Source organism: Heloderma suspectum, chromosome 2, assembly GCF_057233095.1.
Source record: "Heloderma suspectum isolate Gila_16-S chromosome 2, 16-S_ref, whole genome shotgun sequence".
Lineage (NCBI taxonomy): Eukaryota > Metazoa > Chordata > Lepidosauria > Squamata > Helodermatidae > Heloderma > Heloderma suspectum.
Window position 1 is genome coordinate 338,290,343 of NC_139459.1, and position 13,332 is coordinate 338,303,674.

Here is a 13,332-nt window from a genome sequence, read left to right on the forward strand (position 1 = left end):
CTGATCCTTTACAGGTCACAGATCCTGCCAGCAACACAGTCTAGTGAGAGATGTTCACCTTACCTGGTCATCCCAGTCCTGCAATACCAATCCCTGCCATAAGGGGGTGAGTTTAAAGGCAGAGCGAGAAAATTACTCTAGGGGGGTTCACACAGGCCCACATGTTCAATGAACATGGGAAAGGGGCGACGACTGTTGATTCCGTGAACATGCACGTATCTGCGTATAGATAGATAGGACTTTTCTCAACACTTGTAAAGGAATGGTTAACAGAAATCCGAAAAGCAGAGCCACAGGCTTGCTAAGTCTTCAAATGCAATCCTATGCACATCTACTCAGAAGAAGTTCCACTGAGTTCAGTGGGTCTTACTCCCAGGTAACTGCGTATAAGACTGCTGCCTTAGTTTCCACTTTAAGACCCATTTCTTGGTTTCACCCTTGTGGGGAAAGTGTGTTGTTTTAAGGTCAGCCTTCTCCATCCTGGTGCCCTCAAGATGCGGAGGCCTACAACTCCCCTCATTCCCAGTCAACATCTCAGCCTAACCTATTTTACAGGCTTGTTGTGAATATAAAGTAGTGGGGTGGGGGTGGGAAACCATGTATCTGCCTTGAGCTGCTTGGAGGAAAAGTGGAAAATAAAGGGGGGAGCAATTCCCATCTGCCCAGATTTCGTTGAGATGGACTGCAAGGAAGATGCAGTCATCCCCACAAATGCAATGCAGATCAGGGAATGCTACAGGGCATTCAATCTATCCAGGTCATGGCTGGATGGGGCCGGGGGGAGGGGGGAGAGAAAAAGAGAAGGAATACACCACCTGCTTCATAATCTTAGCCCTCCCAAGAACTTGCCCCACAAGAGAATGTCTGCCCCAGTTTGAGAATCACTGGTCTAGACAGAAAGACAGGATCGTTTCATCTAGAATATGTGCATTTAATGGGTACCCTGCTCTGAAAAATGCTCCCCAACTGACATATCAGAAAACTGTGATGTCTTTAATCCAGAAATCATGTAAATTAGGAGCAGCACTTACTTTGAATTGCTGCTGGGCCTCTTGTCCCATATTCACTACTAGCACCCGAGGCACAGCCACTGCCATGGTGCGCCCCTGAAGCCCCATGAGGGAGGGGCCTGTCCGCTGCATTCCCCGGTGGAGGGGCTTTCCCACAGCAGGAGGGGGCAGACATAACTCTGTTATGTCTGCCCCCTCCTGCCCCCTCTATTCCCCCCAGCTTCAAACTGTATTGTCTGTGCTGGTTAGGGAAGTCTGTTACCTGGTGCAATGATGGTAGTACAAGCTTCAAACACAGACACACATCACAATTAAAATTAATTGATGTCCTTAAAAAAACCAGAGGTGCACACCTCCAGGGTCTCCTTAGTATGCGCGCCAAGTGTCAGGTGTCTAGGTTTCCCCATTTTGGTGCTATGGCACCGAGAGACACACATCCTCTTTTATTATCAGAGATGCCCTGTTCTAATCCCCACCACCACCTTCAATGCACTGCTCTGGGCTTTACTATAATTGAACAGAGTTACATATGGGGCTTCTCAGTGGGACACCGAATGGGTTAACTTGGGAAGTGGGGTCTGACTCTTTGAAGGCAGCAGTCCACTTTCTAATTTCTATGCAGCCTGAACAGCTCTACATTGAAGGAAGGCATGGCTGCAGCTCCTCAAAAACAAGGACCAGGCTGTCATCAGAGGACTGACGGGAGCTTGCTCATGGCTTCCAGCGCCTGCTGCCATGCCGAGGTGAATGTGTTCACTTATACTGGTTTCGGGGAGCTAAGGAGACGACCTGAACCGGGCACACCAGGAGTGTAACATTCGCCTACTTAATTAAGTAATTACAAAGTCATGGGATTGGGAAGGAAGAAAAAAATCCCATCTCCATTCCAAAAGCAGAGCTGACTTCCACCCACCTTCTCTGCACAGATCAAGCTGTGTACAACATCCTAGTGCACCACAAGCACACAGGAGGTGCTCCTTAGAACCTGACTTTAGAGCAAATACTGCCAAATATTGCAAGTTAGTCCAAAATGTCACAGCAGGATAGCAAAACCCACAGTGTGAACATTCAAAAACCAGAGGAAAAACCCTTTCCTGCCCTCAAACATGCCTAAAGCCAAAACAGAATGTGAACATCCAGTGAAAACATTGCGTAGTTCTCCACACATATCCAATACCAGGCCATCCTCTGAACATGTAGCTAGTACTCCATTATCTTTCCATCCTGCCTTATGAGGAATATTCTGCAGAGGAGGAGACCACGCGGCTGTACCCTGTCCACTCTACAGTCCGAAAAGAACCTACACAAACCCTTTTTATTTATTTAATTTTTATTTGAAATATTTATAGGCTGCCTTTTAGGACAGGGCAGTCCAGTCACCATCCTAGGAATTCTGTCTGCAACCTTCTGTTGCAACATTGTGCATTATGCACTGGGAACAACAATGGATGGGAGGGAAGATTTGTTCTTGTTACTGATGGGTTTTTTAATAGGTTGTGTGCCATCTATCACTTTTCTTGTTGTGTTTTAATAGATCTGTTTTTATATTATGTTTTAATGAAGATTTTGTTTTAAATCTGCACTTTATGATTAGCCACCTTGAGTGCCATTCTTAGAGGAAACACAGGATATAAACTAAGTAAGTAGTAGGTACCTCATAAGGGCCAAGAACTGGGAGCTGTGGAGCTCAGCAATTTCCCATCATCACTAGGCTACTCTCACGTAAATAACCTCAACATTTAATGACTGGAAAGCGAACCAGACTGCAAAAACACTGAAGCCAGCAAGGACAGATGTTGTGCTATACAGAAAACAAGCAAACACTAACCGCAAGAATTACCCCCAGGAGGGGAGGGGGGGAGATAACTGGCCAGACTGCAGCATATCAGTTAACTGTTTCAGGATTATACTGACTTAAGCACTGGAAGTGTGTCAAGAACTCAGCACTGTGGCTCCAAAGGCCAATGTCTGAAGATCATATTAACAAGGCACCACCCTGCTGTATGTTCCCCTGGAGAAACGTCATTTAGAGGACAATATTCAATTCTAGGCATCCAAATACAAATACAGACAAGCTGGAAAGGATTCAAACGAGACAACAATGATTCAGAATGGGAATGCTTTCAAACAAAATCTTCTCAAAGTATTTCCTTCTAGACCTCTGTCATCTCCTTTGATGAATGAGGAAAATATGCTGGTAGTTTTCAAAATATTTGAAAGAATCCTGGAAAGAAAAGGGAGACTTCTTGTTCCTGCTACTCTCACAGTTGAATGAGAGGAAATGTTTTTTTAAAAAAAAACGACAGGGAGGTAGACTTGAAGACACAGTTTAGCGTAGCCTTCCCCGACATGGTGCCCCCCGGATGGTGTGGCTGGAAGATGCTGGGAGTTGTAGTCCAACTCATCTGGAGGGCACCATGTTGGGAAAGGCTACACTAGTGTTATGTCTGAACCCAGCCTACAGTATAGCATTATGGGGCTTGTGCACACCTCCAGGCACAGCTGCACAGAGGAAATCGGAAGCTTTTGTTTCAGTTTTCAGTGAACTGTGATGTTATGTGTCAAGTCAGGACTGCGGTTAATATGGTTTAGGGAAACAAGACAGGATCAGAAGCCACAATTTGAAGCTGGCTAGTTTCCTTAAACCATAGTTAAGAGTAACCACAGTTTGCCCTGGTTCAGATATAGTGACAAAGGTAAGGACATAAGAGCCCTGCCAGATCAGACCAAGGATCCATCTTGTCCAGCATTCTGTCCACAACGGCCAACCAGCTGCCCCAATGGGAGGTCCACAAGCAGGACATGAGTGCAATAGCGCCGACACTAGTTATGTTCTCCAGCAACTGGTGTACATAGGCTCACTGCCTCTGGTACTGGAGGTAGCACATAGCCATCAGGACTAATAGCCATTGATAGCCTTATTCTCCATGAATTTGTCTAACCCCCTTTTAAAGCCATCCAAACTGGTGGCCAACACTATGTCTTATGTGAATTCCATAGTTTAGCTATGCAGGGCGTGAAGTAGTTCCTTTAGCTGTCCTGAATCCACCACCAATCAGCTTCATGGGATGACCCAGGGTTCTAGTATCATGAGAGAGGGAGAAAAAAAGTTTCCCTGGTCACTTTCTCCACACCATGCATAGTTTTGTACATCTCTATCATTCTCCCCTTACTCACCTTTTATCTAAGCTAAATAGTCCTAGACCTTGTAACCTTTCCTCATAGAGGAGTTGCTCCAGCCCCCGATCATTCTGGTTGTCCTTTTTTGGACTTTTTCCAACTCTAAAATATCTTTTTTTAAGTGTGGTGACCAGAACTGTACACAATATTCTAAGTGTAGTCTCACCATCGACTTGTATAAGGCAGTATGATATTGTTAGTTTTATTCTCAATTCCTTTTCTAATTATGCCTAACATGGAGTTCACCTTTTTCACAACAGCCGAACATTGAGTTGACATTTTCATCAAGCTGTCCACCTCAACCCCAACAATGGCTAGTTGAAAATGGAAGCAAAAGATTCCCATCTCCTCCTTGTGGCTTCACCAGATGAGGTGAGGAGCTCACAGGCCTGGGGCTTGTTCATGAAAAGCTAAGCCATAGTTTAGTGTTGCATTCAAACACAACCACCTAGAACTCCCAACTGTAAAAGCCATTTGCTCCTCTGGAACAAATGGTATTCCAAGCCTGTGGAATCTTCCTTAAAAGTTTTCAGTAAATACTGCACAAATTGTGTGGTATTCTTTTAAATATAGGATGTCCTGTCTTCAAGCAGAGGCTCCGTACAGATAATTGGACGGAGGTTTTACTAGTGGATCACAGAATGCGAAGGTTGTGGGGTTGAGGGCCAACCCTTAGGAATGGCCACGAAAGAACTCTCCCCCTGCAAAAGGCAGGCAAGTGAGGTGGGAACAACTAGAACATACCAATCTCTTTTCTCACCTACCTTTTGGAAGTGAGAAGGTGAGGAAATCGCCAAGTAGGCAAATCAGAAGAGAAGCTTCCACTCACTTGCCAGAGCTGGGCCAAGGGCGATTAAAAAAAAAAAACTTTATGAGTGGAGGAGGGGTGACCCAAAAATGTTCTAAACAGTAAAATAAAGATTACAAAATATAGCCTTGTTAAAAGTAAATGTTGAACCTACACTTATCAATTAAAACTGGCCCTTTATTAAACACATTAAGGGCAATATCCAACGTGTCATCCTGCTAGCACAAATGATGCTGTGCCAGCGGAAACTAGGTTCCGAACTATGTGCAAGAGGAGATTCCAATTGAACTTAACATTTGCGCAAGCATGGTTGCGCAAGCAGTTGCTCATCACGCTTGTGCACCCTGTTGCGCAGCCCACTGTGCAAGTGTAATGTGCAACTGCTTGCGAAACGGAAAGATTCAGTAGAGCCCTGCTAGCACTATTTGAGTTTGCAGAACTTCATAACACTATTGGATACTACCCATAGTTAAACACTGCCTTTCTATGTAAAAAACCATTGGGAAAATATATGTTTGCGGTCAAACATTATAAACATGGAATGGTCAGTCATATATTATATTGTTTTCATGGATTTTGATACTGGGTGCCTGGGACGGGCAAGTCTTCAGAAGCTTGTGGGATCTTGCTCCTGGCTCTAAGAGATGACGTTCAAAAATCACCCTGTGTGAAAACATACACTCCTGTTTTTATGCTCTTTAACCAGCTGATCGCTGCAATTTGTTCAGTTCTCAAGTTCTGAATATTTACTGTCTATGAAACAGGACATATATCCTTTACATCTTATGAAAATGAACAAGCACCCTTGGTTCTGAAGAGGTCTGTACCCTTTGCTCTCTCTAAACTGACAAAGATAGATGGGCTACAAAGAGCAAACATCTGGAATGCTTAGCTACTTTGCGTTTCTGGAGTGGGTGCTGGGATTAGAACAAGGCAGAAGAGTTATGCGGTATAGGAGGAGCAGAAGTAAAGCTGAAAGCCACAACACATGAAAGTAAGCCCTCTTTTTAAATTACACCGTGACTCAGCTAATCAGTTAAGGCATATCACTGTTTTGGAAGTATATGAAATGCCAACAGGAAATTTGAATTAAATCTCAGATTTGAGTATCAATCCACATTGCTCCAGTCTCCATGTCTCCCTCCCACAGTGATACCTGAAGAAGTGCAGAGAAAATATTTGGTAGCTGGAGGTACCAGATGATGCATCAATTCAGCCTAAGAGCCACCAGTTGCTGACTCCTTCACAAGGTGATCAATTCTATTACATCCCCTTTTAACTCATTAAAGTTTATGCCAGCCCCTGAAGGGTTAAAGAGTTTGGGTTTTTGGTCTCTTCTGCATTGTCCTCAGATTCCTTGTTCCTGGCCAGACTGACTCACAGTCCACCTTACTGTTGCAGACAGCCTTCTGACCTTCCCAGTGTGCCTAACTGTCCAGCTTAAACCCAGATCATTACTTGTGTTAATTGTCTAAGTCGTTAAAAAACTGGAGTGAAACAAACCGACTCAGAGGAACAGAAAGGGCAACAAAAGCCATTCATGCACAGAAGGCATTCACACAATGCATGGGAAACACCTTACAGCTAATGGGCACATTAAGAGGAAGCACAGCCAAGCACTGCTGTGCATGAGTAGAGTCTGTAAATGTATTACTCAGAGAAGGCAAAAAGGGGGAAGAAAGGCAAGCAACTACCATTTACCCCAAACATACATGCAAAAACAAAAGAACTATTTGAAGACTACAGTCAGAGTAAGCAAAATGTGCATATATGAACCCCTGGAGCAGTGAAGTTTATGCAATTTTCTCCCCCAAGAAAGTTGACCTGGTGCTGACACTGGTATATTTCCAGCACCAGGCAAAAATGTATTTATTTTCTCTGGCATTTGGGCATCAGTTTTGGCTTGACTGTCTGAGATGCTTTTGTGATGCTCATTCTGGGTTGTGAGGAGGCAGATAATACCTGGGTGTTTGATCTGTGTATTACAGATGAGCACTTTTAGTATTATATTGCTTTTACATTATGTTTTTATGGTGATTATTTGCATCTGTATCATTGTGTTACGTTGGTGATGGCTGATATTGACTTTGCCATCCTTGGTATATTGATTATGGATTTTTATATCCTTTCTTGTGCAAGCCTCTTGGAGACCACTTTTGCTGTAGGAAGCAACACATAAACTTAACACTCGAATGGAGGTGCAGTGGATTGAGCACTGAAGTAGGAGAACTGAGTTCAAATCCTTGCTTGGTCATGAACTCAAGGGGCTGTTTTGGACAAGTTGTTTTCATCAGCAACATGCTTTCATCATCAATATCCTATCAAGAAGATAGGATATCAACAACCTGCCTCATAGCAATGTCCCATGTACATCAGGCCTGTAGGTGGGCAAATTGTGAGATTTTACAGTATAGGTGCAGTGAGGCTCTACTGCAAAGACAGAATTATACACAGGGTTATGGACACAATACAAACGCAGGGCAGTCAATATATGCCATCAAGAAACACTTTACATATTGCAAAATTATTTTGTAAAAATGTATTCTGTACAGTAATACAGGTATGCATGAAGCAGCCACTAAGATATTCAAAGCCCAGCAGTGTCGTCAGAGAGAACAGGGGGAATCTGGCTCACTCCTCCCTTTAGAATCCAACCCTGGAGATATATCACATGATGGATTTTCTACACAGCTGTCACTGAGGAGCCAGCATGCACTCCCTGATATGCGACACAGACATACACGGAGCCTGATTCAGACTTGTAAACAGCCACTTGCCTGGTCACCCCCAGCAAGTAAACCTGCAATCCTCTACCCGCTTACCTGGAGTAAGGCTCAATGAACTTAATGGAATTTACTTCAGAGTAAATGCAAATAAGATTGCAGCCCAAGAATCCTGTCCATGCACCCAGGAATGGAAGCTATTGTAAACTGGAAGAGAGCTCTTGTGTGCTCTCTCTTTCAGGCCAAAAATATGACAACAGCAGTATACATGAGCACCAAGTCTAGTAAACATCTTAGCTCGTAAGAGCTGTGGGGTTTATTTGCATGAGTGATCTAATTCTGCATGTGTAAATGCTGCAGTAACTCAATGTTCACTGGTGTTTTCTTACACATGTACACCAAGTATGTACAGTGAAAACATGTTTATCAGATGTGAGGCTATGTAGAAGGTATGCATGGTTTCCTACAGGGAAATCACTACTGAATAGGAGTTTAGTCACATGTGAAGTGGCTCTTCAGTGTTCATAATGCTGGCCCAATACATTTTGTTGTCTGAAGTGGAATGCAGAAGGGCCAACACTTTAGAAAACCTTACTGCACCACTCAGACATCCATTCTTGTTTTCATCTCTCCCCTCCACCCTGGTGCTGTCTGAAGCAAGTCATTTCACCCTGCTGGATGACAGAGCAGCCCCAAGGGTCCAACATCAAACAATTTAACCCCCTAATTAAGGTATTTCTGTTGCTCACAGGAAAAGCTACTACTAACTCCTGAAAACTGTATAGAAGAGATCTCGGAATTCTCCATGCAATTTTGTTGAAGATAATCCCCTTGTGAAAATGAGGTGGGGGAAATGCTGCTGTACATAAAGGAGTGTACAAACCATACAGAAGACTGTTGGTCATGAGAAAACATAATGGCAGCACCTAACACTATTCACCGTTATGTGAACGCCATCAATTTTAGAGCCAGTAACTGAAAAACACACACAACTACTTGTTGATTTGCTAGTAACACATCCCCCCAAAAGAATGCTTATGCATTTTAAACTGTTGATATAATTCAGAACAGACACAGTCCTCTCAAATGAAGTAATCACTTACGTGTGTCTCTCTCGATCAGTACTCTCATATTCTAAGAACACAATCAGCCGGGGGTAGTGGCTGCAGATTTCACCATTCACATTGTGGATCAGGCTGTAGCAATAGTCCCTTCTGAACAACTCAAGGCAGCATTTTTCAATATGTTCTACCTACAGAATAAGAAACAGTTATTTCAGACTTGTTGTTTTTTTATATGTACTGTAATCCTAGCAAAAGCTCTAGTGTATTGCACAAGCACTGAATAGGGGATTAACACTGTCTTTGCATTAGAAGATCTATAAACAAATAAGGGAGGCAAGCATGGAGACAAATATTTGGAAGCAAGGAAAACTTTGCCACATCAAAAATCCAAAAATGAGACTCTCTATACAGCTGGCATCTACCCCATGGATGTATTTATTTACAGCATTTATATGCTGCTCCACATCTAAACAGATTCCAGAGCAGGGAACAACAGAAGACAAAACAATAAAATAAATTTAAAAACCATATTAAAATTGTTATTTCTAAAAACAGAGTATCAATAAAAACCACGGCTGGTCAGTCAAGGAAGCCTTCCTGGAATAAGGATGTTTTCAGGAGGCATCAGCAACAGCGTAGTGTTAGCATCTGCCTGACCTCTAGAGCCAGGGAGTTCCACAGAAAGTGGGCCACCACACTGAAGGCTCTTCTATGGGTCAACTCCGATTGTGCCATAGGTCCATACGGAACCACCATGAGCATGCCCTCTAATAACCTCAGTGACCAGGCAGGCTGTTGGGGAGAAGGTGCTCTCTCAGGTATCCTGGTCCCAAGTTGTTTAGGGCTTTTTATACTAGTATCAAAACCTTAAACTTGGTCCAGTAGCAGACAGGTAGCCAGTGCAATTTCCTCAATGAAAGAGTTGCATGCTGAAAAGGGGCAGTTCCTGACAACAGCCAAGCTGCTGCATTCTGCATGAACTCCAGCTTCCAGAGGAGCCTTAAGGGCGGCCCCACATAGAGTGCATTACAGTAATTCAGTCTTGGGTTACTAGTGCCTGTATCACTGCAGCTAAACTATCCCTGTCCAGGAGAGCCTGTAGTTGGCAAACCAGCCAAAGCTGGTAGAATGAACTCCAAGTCGCCATGGCCACTTGAGCCTCCACCTACAGTGATGGATCTAGGAGTATCCCCAGACTACAAACCTGATCTTTCAAAGGGAGTGCAACCCTGTCTAAAACAGGCAATAAGCCTTCCTCTTCCCAGACTCTGGAACCACTCACCCACAGGGCTTCGGTCTTGCCAGGATTCAGTTTATTGGCCATTACTGGGTCTAGGCACTGATCCAGGACTTGCACAGCCTCACCTGATTCAAATGTCACAGGAGATAGAGCTATGTGTCATCAGCATGCTGATGGCACTTGGTCCAAATCCCCTAATGACCATTCCCAGAGGCTTCATATAGATGCTGAACAATACTGGGAACAAGATGGTACCCTGCGGAACCCCATAGCTCAATTGCCAAGGAATGGTTATCCAATGTTACTCTCTGAAATCAGCCCGACAGGTAAGACTGGAACGACTGTAATACATAATAGCTTCTGACTGAATAGCTTTTATTATGGACATTAATGTTAAGTTCTTCTATACACTTGCACATCCAATCCTCACAGCCCCAGCACAACCTAAGATAATGAACAGGGAATATGTACAGCAATCAGGATGTTGGCACTTGGATAGTTCTGACCAGATTTGGGAAAAATACCTATTACTTCATACAACTGGTACCATCTTCCCCATCCCACCTTCCGTATGCTATTTCTGGTGTCTCTAATTCTAGCATGAAGTGCCAGACAAGACAATTTCATGCAAGCATTCCCTTCAGAATAACTGCACTAGAACAAGAGAAAAGCTTTGCAGTAGTAACAGTAAGTGTGTAGATGAGGCAATAAGTGTTTCCAACTTATTTTTTTTTAGATAGGTATCGAAGCTACCTTTGCATAACAGGCAAAGCTTTATTATTTATCTACTCTTTTCAGCCAAAACATGACTCCCAACGATGAAAATCATCCTGCCAACAAAGGAAAACACAGATGAAGTTGACTCTAGCCCATAAAAGCTTGCAGCAGCCTTCCCAAACCTGTCACCCTCCAGATGTGTTGGACTACAACAGCCAACATGCCCTAGGCAGGTGGGACTTATAGTCCAACAAATCTAGAGGATACTAGGTTGGGGAAGGCTGATGTAAGGTATCAATGCAAAGGTATCAAAGATAGGAATGGCTGCTTGAGCCTCAGCTAGGTCTGGGTCCAGGCACAATGGAAGGGGCACCTAACTGCAGTTGCTTCCCTTCCTTCGGACGGCCTCGACCTTTAGCTAAAAGCGCATCTCCGTGCTGCGAGAGCCTCTTCACCTGCTGATGCACCCTGTCGTGCAGCTGTCAAAAGGAGTTCTGCCAGGAAAGAGGTGGAAGCCCTAAGGGGTGATTTTTCGGGGGCAGGGCGAAGGTGCTGAGAACGTAATGCTAGAGCTGATGAAGGCGGGACGAGCCCTCTCCCACTCAGGCCGCGCCTCAGGCTTACCTTGGCGTTGCTACCGGTCACTCCACCACCGCCGCCGCCGCCGCCGCCGCCACCACTACCGTCCCTGGCCCGGTACTGCGCCCTCGAGAACTCCAGCAGCAGCTCTGCCAAGGCGCGCTCGCCGACGCCTGCAGCCTGAAGGGAGGCGGAGCCGCTCCGGGCGCCTGCCATCCCCGCCCCACAATCACGGGCCCGAGCCCTGGACTTGTCGCCCCAGCAGCGCCAACGCCTTCCCCATCGCAACCTCCTTCCGCTTCCGGGAAAGGCGAACGATGCCGTCATCACAGAGCGACGCAGCGACGCGACCCCCAGCAGGTTCCCCCCCAACCGGCCTAAAGGGAAATAACCCTCCTCCCTTTCCTCGCGCCGGGAAGAAAAGCGCGCAGACGTAGAGGGGGCGTGTCTGTGGGCGGGACAGCGTGGGCGGGGCTAGGGGCCCTCCCGCCGCTGACGAAAGGCTTGGGAATCGCGGGCTGCAGCCAATGGTTGGGCGTGGGAACCCGATGGGGGCGGGGGTTCGCTTTCTGCCCCCGGGAGATGGAAAAGCCAAAGCCGGCTAAAAAAAGGGAAGAGAAGGCTGTTCTCCAAACAGCAGCAGTCTATGCCTCTTCCACAGCCTGATGCCTTACTACAACCCACCATAATCCCCGACCATTGGCCATACTGACTGGGGATGATGGGAGTTGTAGTCCAACACATCTGAAGGGTGCCAGGGCCCTGTTTGTTTTTTACATTTGTAGCCTGCTTTTTCATCAGCAAAATGTGCTCAAAGCGTCTGACAGTAATAAAAACTGGAATTTAAAATAGAAACTTCGTTAAAACAATCCTAAAACAACTACTTTAAAACACAATAAACGATTTTTTTTTTAAAAAAGCACCCAGCCCAACAGGCCAGCTCACATAGAATCATAGAATAGTAGGGTTGGAAGGGGCCTACAAGACCATCGAGTCCAACCCCCTGCTGAGTGCAGGAATCCACATCAGAGCATCCCTGACAGATGGCTGTCCAGCCTCATCTTGAATGCCTCCAGTGTGGGAGAGCCCACCACCTCTCTAGGGAATTGGTTCCATTGCTGTATTGCTCTAACAGGAAGTTTTTCCTGACGTTCAGCCGGAATGTGGCTTCCAGTAACTTGAGCCCATTATTCCGTGTCCTGCACTCCGGTATGATCATCTTTGGCATTCTGACATGCCAAAGACCTGCTTGAATAAAAATGTGGGGGAAGGCATCTCGGTTTCAATATCTTACAAATCCCAGAGGGGCAGCGATATTAGCCTGCTGCAGCCCAAAAATAAAATGTAAGAAGTGTTGTGGCACCTTATAAGAATGGGAGACTGAGTCACTAGTAGTCAATCGGTTCTGTTTTCTTTAATTGGGTTGCAGCCCTAGATTATTACCAGTTACTGCTCTTGTGAATACTGTAACCATGTTTGCAGCCTTAGCTTGTTGCAGCAAAACAACAACAGTGCCTTAAAGATGAACAAATTTATCACACATGCCAGCTGAAGATATGCTTCATGCAACTGATGAAGGGTAACAATGGAAGTCTGTTTTATCAAATGCAACAAGGAGTCCTATAATACCTTTAGAACAACATATTTATTGTGGCAGTCACTTTCATGGACGTCAACAGATATACGACATGTGTGTATAATTATAGTGATAATATACATATGTGTGATAAATACACACACAGACTCACATCTAGAGGTATAGTGGGGGAGAAATGATAATCAGTGAGGTTCACATGCCAGGAATGCAAGAATCTATGACAAGGTGGCCATTAAACCACAGAAGGAGAATGTGTGTCCCACCAGATATTGGACTGCAACTCCCATCATCCCTCACCATTGGCTAAGCTGGCTAGGGCTGATGGGAGATGCAGTCCACCAACTTCTGGAAGGCTACAAGTTGCCAACCCCTACATTAAACAAACAGAGCTACCCCTGCCCCTGGCCTCACACA

The 13,332-nt window shown here is 45.0% G+C and overlaps 1 protein-coding gene across 5 annotated transcripts in view; it reads right to left on the reverse strand.

The window, feature by feature from the left end:
* MTMR14 (myotubularin related protein 14) overlaps positions 1–11,750 on the reverse strand; it is an 86,213-nt gene extending 74,463 nt beyond the window's left edge. For 2 of the 5 annotated variants that reach the window (XM_084840614.1, XM_084840617.1), the window contains exons 1-2: positions 11,367–11,624; positions 8,825–8,973 (exon numbers count right to left, since the gene is read on the reverse strand). In XM_084840614.1, coding sequence (XP_084696740.1) covers positions 8,825–8,852 — 28 coding nt within the window. In that variant the 5' untranslated portion in view covers positions 8,853–8,973; positions 11,367–11,624. Of the gene's footprint in view, positions 1–8,824; positions 8,974–11,366 lie in introns of all 5 variants that reach the window. The other 3 variants (XM_084840612.1, XM_084840613.1, XM_084840615.1) reach the window with 3 other exon arrangements.
* Positions 11,751–13,332: the final 1,582 nt, after the last annotated feature.